The sequence below is a fragment of the Lissotriton helveticus genome, chromosome 12 (assembly GCF_964261635.1).
Source record: "Lissotriton helveticus chromosome 12, aLisHel1.1, whole genome shotgun sequence".
Classification (NCBI taxonomy): Eukaryota; Metazoa; Chordata; class Amphibia; order Caudata; family Salamandridae; genus Lissotriton; species Lissotriton helveticus.
In genome coordinates this window covers 834,652,753-834,670,510 of record NC_136073.1, presented here as the reverse complement: position 1 = coordinate 834,670,510, position 17,758 = coordinate 834,652,753, and the positions used below count along the sequence as shown (strand labels likewise).

At 44.1% G+C, this 17,758-nt stretch overlaps 1 protein-coding gene across 3 annotated transcripts in view; it reads left to right on the top strand.

Moving 5' to 3' along the window:
- RFX2 (regulatory factor X2) overlaps nucleotides 1-16,714 on the top strand; it is a 125,950-nt gene extending 109,236 nt beyond the window's left edge. For all 3 annotated transcript variants that reach the window (XM_078670661.1, XM_078670660.1, XM_078670658.1), the window contains 3 exons: nucleotides 522-675; nucleotides 6,688-6,730; nucleotides 15,247-16,714. In XM_078670661.1, the coding sequence (XP_078526787.1) occupies nucleotides 522-675; nucleotides 6,688-6,730; nucleotides 15,247-15,356 (307 nt within the window). In that variant the 3' untranslated portion in view covers nucleotides 15,357-16,714. The remainder of the gene's footprint in view (nucleotides 1-521; nucleotides 676-6,687; nucleotides 6,731-15,246) is intronic.
- The last annotated feature ends 1,044 nt before the right edge of the window (nucleotides 16,715-17,758 follow it).

The following is a 17,758-nucleotide window of genomic DNA, read 5'->3' as shown; positions in this document are numbered from 1 at the left end:
AGCCTCTATGCGTACTCCAGAATGTGTTCCTCTTCCCCTTATTGCCTTTGAGATGGCAAAGTCGCATTGAAAAAAATGGTGCTTTTTCTGCCAATGAACAGTTTTAATTCATTATGTTTCAATTCATGTTCTTCTCTGCAGTTATTTATGCGGTCATTTTTTACGATAATACATTGTGATATTGTTATAAAGGTTGGGACTAGAGTTCTTGTCTCCTGGCATTCCGCAATTTACTAGTTATACTCTGCACTTGTGCAACACAGGAATCTCAGCATATCCACATACAGCACTTCATCCCCCCCCTCCCCCCCACCCCTCCATCTCCATCTCCCAAGACATCAAATGCACTACCTTTTCTTCAGTTGTTGGCATTATTTCTGTATGTGAAAGCTTCTTTAAAAGAAAAAAAAATACTGTCTCTTGTGGCTTTCTCGTTCCATGCAGTGTTTTGTAGTGATGACATTCAAACTGTCATTCTTTAGTTTGCTCACTTCACTTTTGTCATTTTGCTAACTTTTCAGTTCCATGGTTATCCGTGACCTGACACTGCGCAGTGCAGCAAGCTTTGGCTCCTTCCACCTCATCCGCCTACTCTACGATGAGTACATGTTCTATCTTGTGGAGCATCGCGTGGCACAAGCCACCGGAGAGACACCAATTGCTGTAATGGGAGAGGTGAGTGTCGACCTGTGCTTCTTTTACTGGTGTGGACTATGATTCTGTGCCCTAAGCACAAAGAATTTTCCTGGAAGTGGTCATTCAAGTTTGAGCAAGGTGAATTGAATCATTCTGTCAAACAGTTTTCATTTGTGGAATCTTTCTATAGAGTGTACAGTTTTGGTAACCATCAGGCTTGAGTTGGCTAGATTTTGGTGAAAACCTACCAGCCTTTGGTGTTTTGGCTGACTGGTCTCTGCCAGCCTGCCATCTGAGGCAGATTTGACCTCTCCCAGGGTGAGGTCCAAGGCTCTCAGGAGGCCTGAAACAAAGCCTGCATGGAAGAGTGTTCACACCCCCTCACTATGGATGACCTACTGATTAGCACTCCTAGGCCGGCGAGCTTCAAAGAAGCTCCCGTCTTTGAAATGCTAATCTGGCTAATCTGGCTCCCCTCGTAGGAGAGGAGGCCAACCCCACCTTGGTCAGAGTCCTCTGGCACCTGGACAAGCAAGAAATTAGCTAGTCAGGTAGGCGTACCCACCCCTCCCAGGCTAGTACCACCCATAAGGTGGCCTAACCTGAGGTGGAAACCACTTTTCAGAAGTGGCCATCTTTTTGTTGGCAAACTTAAGAACTCTGGGACAGGTTTATGTCCACTTCCCACAGGACGTGGTCATTTAGGGGCAGGGTACTGACCTCAGGGGTCAGTAGACCATTGGCTACCACCATACACTCACCTAACGCCCCTAAATTCAGTATTCGGGGAGACACTGGCACCGGTAAATCAGATCCTGCCAACCTGAAAGACAAAGAAGGAAGTGAAGAGTCACATCCTGCAAAAACCTGCCTGCTGCTTTCGCCAGTTGCACCAAAAGTTGATTTGTCCTGTAGCTGCTGAGTCCGCAAAGCCCCGGAGACCTGCCAGCACTTCACCCAGGAACCAAGACCTCCTGAGAAGAAGCGGACCTGCATCCTGCAGGCATCTAGAGACCCCTGTGAGGACTCTGTTACAGCAGAAAGCCCAACCCCTGAAGACACTACTGAGTCCATCTCTTTAAGCCTGAGTTGAAGTGGGCCAATAGTGTTAGCATGGTCTTCAAGCCTTCCGGAGACCGAACCTAGTGTGGGGTCACCTCTTGTGGACTCCCCGATGTTACCTTTCATCTCAGCACGCAGGCCTCCTCCACCGCTTCCAGTAAGAAAAACCTGACCCTTAAGTACACCTCTGCACCTGTCGCCCCTGGGCTGTGGAGAAGATGACCATAGATGTCCTTGTGTACCAGATATTCGTGAGGCCTGAGCCCCCCTGTTTGTTCAGCCCGACTGGCGTCCCAGTCCAGGTCTGCAGCCTCTTTATGCGAAGACTAAGCCCCATAGAGTAACATTGGGCAGTCGATGCTGTTTTGCACCCCTAGTGCTGCTGGTGGTGTACTGCTTGTACTGCCTTGTCACTTGGTCTCCTGTAAGTTGCTGTATTGTACCTGAATGTCGCATTGACTTTTCTTTCCATAGGATAACATTGCAGCTCCTAAAATTTTTTGAACTGACAAGAATTTCTATTTAAAAACATACTTACCTGAACGAATTGGTTTTGGTGCCTAAACATATATAAAGATAGGAGTTATTTTTTTATAAGTTGGTGTGTATCTTCTTATTGAGTCCTATGTCTTACTTATTGACGTTTGTGTGTATCTATGAACGTCTCACACTTCCCTCTGATAAGCCTAAGGCTGCTTGATCATATTACCCCTAGAAGAACACATTGAGATTGCTAAAGCAAGTCCCTGTCCACTCCCAAGTTAACCCCTGGACTCTGCATTATATAGCTAATTTTGATGTCATATAAAGACCAAACTTCCTACACGTTGTTTATCAACAATTGGACTATTGAGTTGATTAAGAGAAATGAAACTGGAAAAAAGTAACCTAAATTGTCACTTTTGCCTAATTTTAAAGCTACTCATAGATATTTATTTTGCTACATATTTTCTTAGGAGTAGTGCTACATTTGTGCTGTATTAACAAAAGGACCTTTACCAGTCCCATCCCCAGATAAAGATGAAAATGTGATAAACCATGTTTATGTAAGCGGTTCAGTGTTTTTGTAGTAATCTTCAAATGCAAGCCTCTAATACATCCTGTTTCAGTTTGAACTGCTTGTAAACTGATCTCATCAAAGTTCTTATTTGGCCTGAACATTGGTCTCATCTGACCCGATAATTTGCCACAAGTTTTTTCATACACCCTGCTCAACGCCTATCTAATAGAAGAATTACAATGCATGGGTTTAAACCTCCTATATGTATTTGATTCCACCCATCCTATACAGTATGTAAGTGCTGCAAAGGCAACGGAAATCACCCATTAAGTGAATCTGATCACATTGTGCACTTTATTCAACCCAGATCTGTGACTGGGGATGAGTGTCAGAAAAGTTTCAGCGCTCCATCCATCATCTCCTTGTGTTTCCTTTGTTCGCCCTAAGTTGGTAGGGTATGCCCAGACGTGGGTCACTTGCCCACTTTGACACTGTATTAAAGCTAACCTGGCTGATGAGGGCTGTTAGCCCAAAACCGGTCCAAGGATCCTTGTTTCTGGTTCAGGGAAGACGGGGCTTGGCAGTTCAGGCTGGATCGTTCCCATGAGGCACAGGGTCAAGTCTGATTTGCATATAGCTGTGCCTGAACTGGGGTGGTGAAGTGAAATAAAGAACAATGATGGATTCAACCCAGATCTGTGACTGGGGGTGAGGGTCAGAAACGTTTCAGTGCTCCGTCCATCATCATCTTGTGTTTGCTCACTGTATTAGCAGTGCACCTTATTATTTTGATATTTTCTGTTATTCTGTACCACAGATTGACATTATCCTTAGTTCCTGATGCACAGAAATTAATAGATGGTTATCGCAAAATGAATGTAGTGATCAGATGGCAATGGTGTGCATTACTACATTTCTTTTTGTATGAATTTGATGCTGGATCCCAGAGTCTGTAATTGTATTGAAATTATGTCCCTGTAACAAGGACAAGTTCTTTGGTTCTATGTCAAGAAGACGAATCATGGTGGGTTGAGGCATTCAATTATAGTCTACTGATTTAGTCTGTATAGGTCTATTTTTCTATCTTATGTATATTTATTTGAGATGCTACATATTCACAGCATGGTATACAGTCTATCCATCAATTGGTTCGATACTGGCTTACACCTCTTCTCAGTTTACTTTAAAAACAAATGTTTTAATCTACATAAGGAGTGTGGCTGTAATATAGAAGATCCACCCCATTTAACCCCTTCACTGCGGTGGCTATTCCGCCGCAGTGCTAAAGGGTGAGGGCGGCCAAGCGGCGGGCGGATGCTGGTGACGGAACCGCTCCGTCACCAGCGTCGGTTGCGCTGTGCTCATGACGGAGCGGTTCCGTCACGGCCCCGCCAACTCAATAGAGCGTGCTGCGCAGGCGCGAAATCAGCACCGCGCAGGCGCGGCGGCCGGGCCATGACGGAACTGCTCCGTCATCAGCACAGCGCGACCGCGGCTGATGACGGAGCAGTTCCGTCATCAGCAGGGGAGGGGTTAAAGAAAGGTAAAAAAAAACAACCTGGGTGGGGCAATAAGAGTAGAGAAAACCGTCCAAAGTTTGCTTCTAGGTATTTGCCCACTTCTCAGACTCAGTCGCCCACCTCCATTTCCCCTAACTACACGTGCATTGAGAGGGGGAAGTCCAAATGGAACCCTTGCAGATACAGGTGCGATGGAGGGAAACTCAGTCTAATAAAAACAAGCATTGACATAGCCAATAAGTCTCGCCTTTGGGACCTTATAAGATTGTGCTTGGGGCTGTCTTACTGTGAATGGCAGACTGCTTGTGCATTTCTCCTTAATAAAAAAAAAAGTCGACTTAAGTGCCAAGCCTCAAGGGTTATTCTCCTTTTGCATTTTGTGTTTTATTTTTTTCGTTATTTTTTTTAGCTGTATTTTTGAGCTCGGTCAATGTGCATGTTTATGCAACCCATTCATTACCTGGCACCTTAAGATTGTACAGTTTCACTTTTCATAATTTTAAACTTTGAATGGCTGTGGCAAATGTTTGCAAAAAAAATCGCTGGCTTGTCAATGCCAGATTTGTGTGCCAATACTTGTGCTCTGCTGTTAAATGGCAGCAGTTACTTTCCTTTTTTCCGGTTAGATTCTTTGGCTTTGAGCCACTTTGAGGCTTGGTGCTTATAAACTCCTGTGCAGCCTGGCAGAGCCTCCTAGAAGCGCCCCTCTCCCACCTGTTTTCAGGGAAAGCTCCCGGGTCGGAGGATGACGGCACCTGCTCTGCAGTGCCCGCACGACTGGTGCCACATCAGCGCCGTGTACAAGAGTGCTCACCTGCTTCCTGGCATGACTGGACTAAAGTCTTCACCGCCTGCACACCGCTGCTCCTCCGTTGTGAAATCCCCTGGCTGGTGCGCGTGTTTGCTCAGCCGGATCTCTTGGCCTGTGTGTGAGGGAACACAATAGCTTCTGTTTGGACTGCACGGCTGTGTGGGCGCCAAGAAGGATGTTATTGCTGTTCCAGTGTAACATCTAAACCTAAGTCTTGCAATGTAACAGATGTTTACAGCACAAGGGAATTAAACTACTGATGAGCCTGCCAGGCTGGAGGGCAGGTGTCCAATGCTGTCCATGTTCGATGCAAGTGTTGCGGCACTTTACACTGGCACAGTTTTCAAGCTTCAAGCCTGTGATAATGTTGGGTCAGTGAGCCTGCGAGTGGTGCACGTGCAAGCGCAGCAAAGACGCTAGAAGAAAAGACTAAAAAAAGCCTGCGAGTGGTGCACGTGTGCGCACTACAAAGAATTTAAGGCGTGCAACAGACACAGTGCCGGCCGCTGCTCGCTACCGAGCTCCCTAGGCCAGGAGAGACAGGGGAGAGAGAAGGTGGACATGCACCCGCCTTTGGCCAATTGCATGCTGTCTTTCTTAGAAATACGCATGCAAAGGCCAATAGTGTGTGAGCAACAAAAAAAAACACACGCATGAGTGTATGGTCCAAGTTGGAAGTCCTTACTAGAAGCCTCACAGAGCAGCGCATGCATGCTGGCTCAGGCGAGACCTAAAAAGGCACTGGTTTGGTTTTTCGCACTACAAGCACATGCATAGTCTCAGAACTTCTTTTAGGGAAATGTCCTAAAACTGTAGTGCATACAAGGCCCCTTCTACTTTACAGATTCTAATATTGAATATGGGAACTTCACTTATGTTTCAGACTTTTCAATGTAGTTAGAGTATTCTCTCATCAAATCATGTGTAGAGAACTGCACATTAGCTAAAGCCAACATTGTCTATCCAAATGAAGAAGTAAATAATGTAAATGACAAGCAAGACAAAGTTGACAGAATTTATACACATGCCGTATATTAAGCATGTTTATTTTGTAATGTGGAAGTAAAACCATTATGTTACTAATTTTTACTATTACCTAAAGCAATAAATCAATTCATATCTTGTGAACATTTATTTTAATCAATTGGGTTTATTTGATCTTCTACAGTTTAGGTGTAATTCATAGAGACATATACACCTTTACTGTTATTAACAATTGGGTTTGGAGTCACCCTGTCTAGCTGTTGACTATTGAAGCAACTTGAATCAATGAAAGGCACCAGCACTGGAGAACTATAGTTCAAGGCTCATCTATTTCTTTTCCAAAATAGAAGACAATAAGGAGGAGAATTTCATTGAGAAACAATTCACTTATCTGCCTCCTCCTGTTTCAAACATGGTAGCTTGGCACAAACTCTAGCTCTGAACCTCAACCAGCCCTTTAAAACCAGAGAATTGTAAGTAGATGCATGCACACATGCCAACTGTTGTAAAACAGTGTTCTCATTTCATATAATAATACAAATTCTTTGTATTTTGATATATAGAGCAGTGCTGTTAAACAAAACACCCTTGTGTTCATGATTTGTTGGGACATTTGATTTTAATCTATTCAATTACATTTCTTATATGGTAACCGGATTGCATTTGTCTTCTAGTTCAGCGACCTTGCTTCCTTGTCTCCCACGCTAATGGATAAAGGTATGATCAATTCTAAAAACAATTTCTGTTCTAATTTTATACTGTTAAAGCAAGGAATACTTTATTACAGCAACTTTACTTGAGGCAAATCATATAATTATTGTTCACTTTTGCAAGTCTCTTTTGCAGCTTTTAAAGTCCTAAGTAGAATTTTGAATGTACTGCTGTTTTCAAACTTAGTCTTCAATTCCTATAATTTCCCTTTATAGTAGTTGGTATAGCAATGGCTTTTGTGTGTTTTAGTGTTTATGTATGGAGCAAACCCAAGTTTCCCTTAATGTTGATAGAAGAATTATTTTTAGTCTACTCTGGCTGAGTCATTCTGAGAATCAGTGTTGTAGTAGCCTAGAGTATGATTGATCTTCTCTGTGCATACCCTGAATAGTTGTATAGGAAGTGTCTATTAACTTGGCAGAATAGTATTGTATTATAATTGCGTTTGTATAGCGCTTACATCTACCGATCCAACCTCAGTGCCACAGAACTCCTGGCGGATTCTACAGACTCTTGCGAATACCTTGCACTCTCCATCTGTAGCAACTCCACTCTTTTATGAAAGCTACACATCATCTATCATCCCCCTGGCACGAACAACTCCTTCACTGTCCAACTCATGGAACTTATCACTGCTAAGTCCTTCTTGAACTCTAAAGATTTCTTCCTGGGTGATTTCAACCTGCACTGGAATGACTCCAAGGACCCTCATGTCAACGCCATCAAAGACCTCCTGTCCGATCAAGCCCTGACCCTAGCATGTTCTCTCCCAACACACTCGAAAGGGGCCACCCTCGACTGGATCATCTCTAAGGAAACAGTCAAGCTTATCTCTATAGACCCGTGTGACTGGTCTGACCACCACAACATCACATTCCTACTACCTGGCACCCACAACCAGTGATTCCTAAACACTGGATTAGAGACACTAGAAACCTAGTCCACAATGAACTGAAGGCTCTCTGCACATCTGACCTCCCCCCCCCCCATTTCTCAACGGTCAATGACCTCAATAATCATTACTCTGCAACTATCTCAAACATCATGGATGAACTAGCCCCACTAAAGCTAAAAAGAACCCAATCAATCAGATTCACTGGACCCCTCAACGATGAGAGGAGATGCATCCGGCAATCCGAAAGAATCTGTAGACCGCACCCCTCCGCCGCACATCTTAAACTTCTCCGCCAGGCCAGAAATGCCTACAAGAACATCCTTAACTCAAAAAAAGAATTTTTCAGATCCGAACTAGAAAACGCCAAGAACAGACCTCGCAAGCTCTTCGATCTGGTCAAACACCAATCCAATAAACTGGTCAAAACCTCTAAAGAAACACCAAAGTCCTTAATATCATCGGAGGAATTCTCCTCCTTTTTCGCTGACAAAGTCACAGCCTTAGAAAATGAACTTAGTGCCGCCACATACTCTCTATCCCTCCCAGGCATGCACCCTCCTCCGGAGATGCCCCCACAGACTTCACCTAAGAACCAAGCACTTTGGACTGACTTCAACCTCTATGACGAAGACTCTGTATCTAAAATCGTATCGTCCCTAAACCGAATAACCACTTCAACAACCCGCTCCCCTCGGACTGCCTAGTGGCCGTCACCCAATACATTATCCCTAGCTGGACTGAAATAATTAACCCCTCGCTCCAGCAGGGTTCCATTCCTGACTCTCTGAAAGCCGGCCAAGTCCACCCCATTTTTAAAAACCGTTTCTGGGCACAGCCATTCCAGACAATTTCAGACCTATCTCCAACATCCCCCTCTTAGCCAAAGTGTTGGAGAATTGTGTACAACAGCAATTAAGTCAACACATCAACAACTTCCACCTTCTCGATGACTTCCAATCTGGATTCAGACCTGGGCACAGTACTGAAACGACCATGCTCCACATCGTTGATGACGCCATCCTAGCTTTTGACCAAGGGAAAACATGCCTTTTAATCCTTCTAGATCTTTCATCAGCCTTCGACACAGTCCACCTCAAAAAACTAATAAAACGCCTCAAACTCAGGATGGGTTTGAATGGCGCTGTTCTAAAATGGTTTAGATCCTTCCTCAAAAACCGATCGCAGCGATTCCTAATCAACGGCAACCTCTCTGCTCCCTCTCCGGTCAAAGTCGGAGTCTCCCAAGGATCAACCCTGTCCCCTACCCTCTTCAACCTCTACCTCAAACCACTTGCCGAAGTATTACGTTCAGCAAATATCTTCTACCATATGTATGCTGATGACACCCACTTATTATTATTATTATTATTATTATTATTATTATTATTATTATTATTGTGTATTTTGTATAGCGCGCAGCTACCCCAACGGGGTGTCCCGGCGCTTCTGAGTGAAAGCAGAGTGATAGTCCTGGGGGGGTTAACAAAAGAGGAAAGTTTTTAGTGCCTTACGGAAGGGTAATTCTTCCTGGATCATCCTAATTGCGATCGGGAGTTTGTTCCAGAGAGTTGTGGCACAGACCTGGAAGGTTTTACCTCCAGAACGTGCTTTCCTGAATCTTGGTATGGAAAGCAGATGTTGGGAGTTGGAACGGAGGTTCCGAGAGTTACAGTAGGGACGGATACTAACAGAGAGGTAGGCCAATCCCCTACCCCTAGTTGCTCGATGGGCTAAGGTCATGGCTTTGAATTCAGCTCTTTGATGGATTGGTAGCCAGTGTAATGCTCTGCGATGTGGCGAAATATGGGTGCATAGGGAAATCCCGCAGACCAGCCGAACAGCCGCATTCTGGACTGTCTGGAGCCGATGTAGGAGGCCCGCGGGCAACCCTAAATACAGGCCGTTCGCATAGTCCAGGTGAGATGTAATCAATGCCTGGACCATGGTTTTCCTGGTGTCACTGGGGAGATAGGTGATGAATTTCCTAATCTTCCTAATCTTGGAAAAACAAGCGGCAGAAACGGTCTGTATTTGGTTACTAAAGGAAAGATTTGAGTCCCACTTGACCCCTAGATTTTTTACAGAGTCCTTAGGGACAGGGGGAAGGCTGAGTTCCTGTGGCCACCAGAGAGTTGCATCAAGAGGGGAGGGTTGATGGAAAAAGAGAACCTCCGTTTTCGCCGCATTCATGCGGAGGCAGTTATGGTCCATCCATTTTGAAATGTCACGCAGACAATCCTTCAGAGGATCAAAAGTAGTCTGCGTGGCACTCTCATAGGAGAAAAGCAGCTGAATATCATCTGCATAGGAAGTAGCTATGATGCCCGACCTAGCAATGAGTTCGGCCAGAGGAGAAAAATAGACATTAAACAATAGTGGGCTCAAAGCCGAGCCCTGAGGGACACCCCATTTCAGGGTACGGCTAACAGAAGTAAAAGGGTGAGTATAGACTGCCTGGGTACGATTAGACAAAGAGGTCAGCCACTCCAGGGCCTTCCCCTGAATACCCATCGACCGAAGACGGTCAATCAGGATGGGGTGAGAGACGGTGTCGAATGCTGCCGACAAGTCGAGCAGCACCAGCACCGCTCTGGAACCCCCCATCCAGTTTCCACCGTACGGAGTCGGCCATTTCTATAAGGGCCGACTCAGTACTATGGCACTTTCTAAAACCATGTTGGGATTCATGAAGTAGGCCGTGGGATTCAAGAAAACCTGCCAGTTGTTGCTGCGCTAGCTTTTCAAGGACCTTGGCAGGGGCTGGGAGCAGAGAGATGGGTCTATAGTTCACCGGCTCATTAGGATCTGTATTAGCTTTCTTTAAGATCGGGACCAGTTGGGCATGTTTCCAAGACTCCGGGAAAATTCCGGTTTTGAACGAGTCATTCCAGATGTAGTTGAGGAAGGGATTAAGAAAGGAGGTCAATGATTTATATTGCTTAGCTGGCCAAGGGTCAAGTGGTGAGCCTGAGCGGCATCTAGACAGTTGCATCAGTGAGTGCTCCAGTGAGATTGCCTCAAAGTCTGAAAAGGTGGAGGAAGACTCGATGCGGTCAGGTAGAGTCGTATCACTCCCTAGATCATTATTCTTGGGGAAGGTGTCATAGATCTTTGTGATCTTGTCTTCAAAGAAGTCAGAGAGGCGGGAGCAAAGGGCCTGAGAGACTGGAAGAAACTGTTTAAGAGCCAAGGGATCTGTGAAAGTCTTCACTGTGTTAAAAATTTCCCACGCCGATGCTCAATTATTTTCCTACGGTATTCTTTGAGGGCCAGTTTATATTTAAGTTTTGTGTCAATAGCATAGGATGACCTCCACCGGCGTTCCAACAGCTTGCAAGAAGATTTATATTTCCGAAGCTCGTCGGAGTACCATGGGGCGGAGGGAGCTGCTCGAAAGGTTTTAATCGGTCGCATAGGAGCGAGCGAGTCAATAGCAGAGGAGACCCAGCAGTTGAGGTTAGTCAGGCGTGAATCTAAATCAGGGGCGTCTTTGAGAGTGGTATTTACAAGATGCAGGGCAACACTGTCAGGGGAGATCTTACTCCAATTACGTCCTACCACCTTAGGGGGAATTCTAGGTCTCACAATGCTGGCAAAAGTGAATAGAAAAAGGGATAAAAAAGTGGTCCGACCAAATCACCGGATAGGGATCCTCAATCAGGATGTTGGAGAAATTCGAGCAAACAAGATCAAGAGTATGACCAGCTTTGTGCGTAGGTTGAGAAACCAGTTGGCTTAAACCAGCATCTTTTAAAGTAGAAAGAAAGTTAAGGCAAAGCTTGTCAGAAGAGTCCTCTGCGTGTAAATTTAGGTCTCCTAGTAAGGTAAAATTGGCATAGCGTAAGCTAGCCTGAAGGACATAGTCCAAAAATATAGCCAAGTAGGAAGCCTTAGATTTAGGAGGGCGATAGACCAGTAGCCCTGTCAGTGTGGTGTGTTCAGCTAATTTAATACAGAAGGGAAGGACTTCAATCAGTTCAATTTGTGTGTAAGGGAAGGAAGAGATAGTCCATTGGGATCTATAAATAATAGCTACCCCACCTCCCCGGTTGCGACCCGCTCTATTGGCGCATAAGATATTATATTCCGGGGGAATGGCCAGGCATAAAGACGGATTAGATTCATCCTCCAGCCATGTTTCCGTAAGAAAAAGTAAATCCCAGTTATTGTCCATCAGAGACTGGGCGATATCGAGAGAATGTTTAGGCAGGGAGCGACAATTAATTAGGCCAGCCTTAATAGTGAAATTGCTGGTGTCTTTAGGGGCCTGAGACGCGGCTGATCAAAGGGGCACAGGACCAATGTGTCATTCAGCATATTACAAGGTATGCCCAACACTGGATATGGGGCTAGGTCCCTTTGAAGAGAAACAGTGAGAGCACAGCATTTGTGTTGTAGCGAAAAAAGAGACTCCTTACTATATGTTTTGAAGCAAGATGGGGGGTTTCCACAGAGTACCTGGCCTCGGCCGCGTCCTGATCGCGGACGGGCGCAGACGGGCAGGACTCTGGCACGACTCCGGCGCAGATCCGGCGCGTCCGCTGACTGCGTTCGCTGCGCGGAGTCATGACCGTTGCCTTTTATGCTGGTGACTGGACGCTTCCCCTACCCAAAATGGCCGCCGCGCTTCTGCCGATTCGAGGGAGAGCCTCCCAGCCCCAAAATCGACCGAGGTAGGCTCAGGGAGCAAGGCAGTGCGGGGAAAAACAATTTAGGTAGGATACCACGTCGAGTTTGAAATTATGAGCAAATTAAAAAGATGTGCAATGTGCAAAGAAATCAAGCGCTTTGTTTAAAATGCGGCGAAAATAGAGGCAATAAAATATATAAAATGGTCAGAGTCACAGCGCACAACAACCTCCCGGCTTCCGCCTCAGGAGGGACTCACACACTCACTCATAAAGGGCGAGACCTCTACATCAAAGCCTCCTCTCTCGAGGATATTCTCTCCCTGAATGAGGCCCTGAAATCAACCGTCCATTGGCTCACCTCCAATCAACTCAAGCTCAATGCCAAGAAAACAGAATTTCTCTTAATTTCCCCTCCAAAAACCAATCCCGAGACGCAGATATGGATCAAGGCTATCACAGCCCTAGATTGCCCACCGACCATCGTGGACTCGGCAAAATCTCTGGGAATAACCCTTGACTGCAAGTTGAACATGCGGGGCCAAATCAGCCAGATTCCACTTTAGCTACCTCTGGAAACTGAAACCCTTCCTTGACACTACCGACCTAAAAAGTGCAGTCCAAGCGCTAGTAATCTCTAGACTGGAATATGGATGCTCCACCCTCTCTGGTTTACTCAAGATCTCCCTGGCACCCTTGAGAGCCTGTCTTAATGCTGCCGCCAGACTTCTTACAAGTTCAAAAAAATTTGACCATATAACCCCACACCTGAAATCATAGAACTGGCTTCCCCTCGAGGCCAGAATGCAACTCAAGCTGGCCTGCATTACACACAAGGCCTTGTACTCAAACTCCCCGGCTTATCTTGCACAGAAACTGGTGGTATCTGGCGGAATCAGAAACTCCCGGTCCGCCAGAGACCTCTTACTCCAGCCTGCACGGTTCCGGAAAAAAACAACTTTTCACCGGGCTTTCTCTGGATCCGCCCCAAGAATAGGGAACTCTCTCCCGCCAGCCATCAGAAGAATCCCCTCTTTGGCACGTTTCAAAAAGGAGGCCAAAACCTTCCTTATGGGTAAATTCCTCTCCTAAATGCTGCCTCCTACCAACACATAGACTTTGACTAACTTCTGACTAGCGACTCCCTTCGGAATACCACGCTACCCCGTCAGGAAATCTGGGGCCTTATCTGGAGCTATTTAAATGTAAACTGTATATACTTGTCCTCTACCCTTAATGTGTTTCCTTGCCTAAAAATGATCACATATAAAGCGTTCTGATACCCTAACGGGTCAAGTTCGCGCTCTATAAAACAGTAAAACAAACAAACAAAGCTTACTACCACTGACGAAGCGTCAACTCGCTTTTTCGGCGAGTAGCACGCTACTCTGGAACTCAAGAAGGATTAGTGTTGAATTGGTATAGTGAAATATTAAAGTAATTTGAGTGGTGGATAGGTTAGTCAGTTATTTGGATTCAGAAGGATAGCGGAGGGATAGTAGAGGGAAAAAGGTTTGCATTTATATAGCGCTCGTTACCTCTGATGGGGAGTTGAAGCGCTTTTATTTTTTTGATGAGTAGCACGCTACTCCGGAACCCATAAAGGATTAGTGGTGAATTAGTATAGTGAAATATCAAAGTAATTTGAGTGGTGGATGATATGTTAGTCGGTTATTTGGATTGCGAAAGGTAGCAGAGGGATAGAAGAGGATGATCACTTTGGACATGCAAGTCAGGTAGAAGTTATTGCTTTTCTGTCCGTTATTATGAAGGACCTACATTAAAAAACCATCCCACGGTTTCTTTCTATTCTTACCGCTTAATAATTACATTATCTCCTTTACTTTGTTCTTCCCACTCATCTCTTTTCTTGAGACCCTAAAAGCAGATGTACTGCAACCTGATAAATCCGTACTTTAAGCAGCTTGTTAACTGGCAAGCGTGTGCGCCTTAAATAATCTTGCTTCTGTCATAACTCAATTTGTGGAAAATGACAGCATTTTCAATGCTCGGCTACTGGCCGGTCTGAGCATTCAACCACACATTGAGCAGCACCAATTCAAAAACTGACCAAGGTCACGTTGGATTAGGTTCTCATAAATTTGTGTACAAAAGCACTCCAATTTTACCACAACGAACAACAAGTTTTTAGGAAAATACTCTCTACTTCCAGTTTGGTGGTAGCACTCTCCTAGTCTTATAATAGCGGGCCAGCCTGTGAATTCTGCTTTCGATCAGAATGAGACGGAATTTAGCATCCTTCTCCTTACGGTTTATAATGACTTCCTCATCAGGCTTTCAAGAGCACACAGATGTCCAATAAACAAGTTCTTTCCCCAATGATGAGGAAAACATCCCAAGAACATGTGACACTATCCGGGGAACCACACTCGTGGTTGCAAGAAATGTTTTCATCTCTGTACACATAGCCTTTTATTCCTCACATCTAACAAGACCAAATTCTATCAGGAAAGTGGCTTAATTGGCTACATCATGCTAGTGGAAACCTATACTGAGTAAGACCATCATAGATTATGAGTGACCCAGACAGTGTATGCTGCAGTGCATGTGCCTCTGAACTATTTGGCTTACCCCCATCATTGACCTCTGTGAGATCTTACCCTTCACTGAATCAAAAAACATAGTATACAGCTTACTAACTTACGTGTTTTGATATTGATTGGTAGTGGCACTGTCATTTACAGAAAACCAATCTAGTTTGTGGTGTATGTATCATTCAGGAAAAAGTCACATATCCTAGACAATACACTTGCAAAAGTGACTCTGCTATAAACACTGCTAATTGAACGGCAAATTACTCCATTTGGCTTGAATGTGAAGGTTTTGTGCCCTACAATGGATATTGCAGAAGATGTGTGGCTAATGTGCAAGTATGGACGCCTTGATCTCAGTGCCTCATTTTGCCTAATTGGCAAACAATGGCAGCCTTTCATTTGCAATAACTAACGTGAATACACTTGTTGTATATCTTCTTACAGATGAAATGAGTGATCTGGGAAGTGACACAGATATGGAGTCCCAAATGGCAGGCGAGACACCCGTGAAGCGAGAACGCCCTGACTTGAACCACACTCTGCAGGAAATCTAGACCGGCGGGGAGAGACTTTAAAAGCTTTAAAAAGCTCACGCTCGGAATACAGAGGACCCTGGACATGATTGCACTCTGCAATATTAGTGCCTCTTAGATTACCTTAATGTTTATGTTCTGGTATAAAGGTTTAGGATGATCACATCAGTGGACTACCACCATATGGGGATGCAGTGCTTGACAGATGGAGACTGCATTGCACATGCAGTGTATGCAACAGAAATGCTGCCTCAACCGACCCAAACCATGATTGCTTCCGGAGCCTGCTCACTGATGCCATGGATGGTCCCCTCAGAAGATGTCTATTTCACAAAAGGCTCACTCTTTGCCAGCACTGCAAATATGATAATACAGAGCAACGTTAACTAACAGTTTTTCTCTATTTCATCCTTGCCCAAATCCTTCTCTACCGTGTTGGTTCAAGAAACCCATGTTTCAAAGTGGACATGCTTGTGTTACCTCATACTGATGGGTTTTCCGCAGTGAATAGATTATCTAACTTGCCAAATAGATAGCACTGTGGAACTCAAGTGGCTTCATAAATGGACTCAAGGGCTGTATTATCCGAGTATGGCCAGTATATTCTGTTGTGTTGAATTTATATTGCACAGTCTGTACTATATCTCCCACTGCTGATTTGTAGCCTTAAGTATGTATTTCAAACATCACTCTAATAGCATTTGAGAAACCATTTTGTCTTGGATTGTAGAAACCAAAGAATTCATTAGCTGTAGCAGTTAACTACTGTGTGTTCTTTGTGTTTTTCTAACTTTTTTCACGTGCCAGGTGGATGGTAAATACTGTCCATGGTGGGAATCTCTAGCCTCACTTGTAAGTGGTCAGTGTACATGTACTTCCGTTGTGCCTCAGTTGGTGCTTTTGGAGCAGGGTAAAGTGACTTTTAGGGACTTTCTATGGTTTATTTGGGTGTGTCTTAGCACATCAGCCCTGCACAAAAAGCCCATTTTCCTAACCCCTGCCTTAGCCCCTTTAGGAAACTGTTTTGTAATTGATGTATGTTGACATGGACTCTCTGATTTCTTAAAATTGTTAGTTTTTCTTATGATAAAACATTTTTTTAAACACTTTTTTCCTTTGCTTATCAAAGGCCACGGCTGTTCTCTGATAATAGTGCTGCATGAATGGAGATAGATGCCAGTTTGTTTAGGACAATTGTCATTTCTAAAAAATACTTGCCTCCTCACATTTTTGTAAACATTTCTGAATCCTTCCTGCTACCCTTCGCTTCCTCATTCCGTTTGCTCCTAATATAAGCCTTTGCTGCCTATTTCACAATTGCAAAGATTCAATGCTTTATATTACAACAATAAAGCAGAGCGCTTCTGATGCCCCAACCCACAACTCATTGCATAGCCCACTCTCTGAGCCAGGAATAATCTATTTAAGTATCTATTTTTTTTTTTAAATAATGTGTACCACATTGACTACAAAATCAATTGCTTTTGGCCTGTTTATTTCACTGAACAGCTCCGTGGTTTTCTGCTTGTTTTGAACATTGTTATTCACTACACCAAAGTACTAGACACAAACATATTGTCTGTTCAGCTATTCTTCAAGAAACACTTTTTACAAAATAAGTACCAGCATTAAATTCCAGTGCCTTAGCAGCATTTTATATCTGTTATAGTGATGAAACTGAAGTGCCTGTTCTTTTTCTGTAACATGAGATGCGACCATGCGTGCAGCGCCTTAACTCTAAAGTTAATACTGCTTGGTAAATTTGAGGGAACAGACTGTTGCTAACCTTTTTCCATTTGAGGGGTGTGTAGGAGTAGATAGCATTTTAAAGCAAATGTGCTGTATGTGACAGTGAGCTGATGGTTTAGCACAATCCTGTGGCATTAATATGAGCTCAACTTAAACAATTCAATATTTGAAAGCAGCTTTTGAATTTTAGGGCGCCCATAAAAGATTTTGTGCAATTTGGACTGTTTTGGAAGGTCAAACTGATGAAGTAAGTTCATGGTGAAGTGCAACCTGAGACTGTACTCATTATATATGGTGGTGTAAAAACATCAAAATACAAGTCTTTCGGGCACATTTTCAGGACAGAAACATCCTACTACTGTAAATGCACATTTTATATTCTCTAGATCCTTTCATGTGGCGCTGCATGACTGCCATGATTAATATCCTGTTTGTCTCCTGTGGTGTTAACTGGGTATACATCATAGCAGTCGTATTTTTGATTTTTCTTATCTTCAGCATATGAGAATATTCTTGACAGCTTAATATTTCACATATTGGTTTTCAGTGCCTGAAGAAAGTCCCTTTTTATCTAAAAGTATTTATTTCTAATCCTTTCAAAAGATTAGTATGTGGTCTGTATATATTCAAAGCATCACAGTTCAAACTGATTAATATGTTTTCTGCCTTGCTGA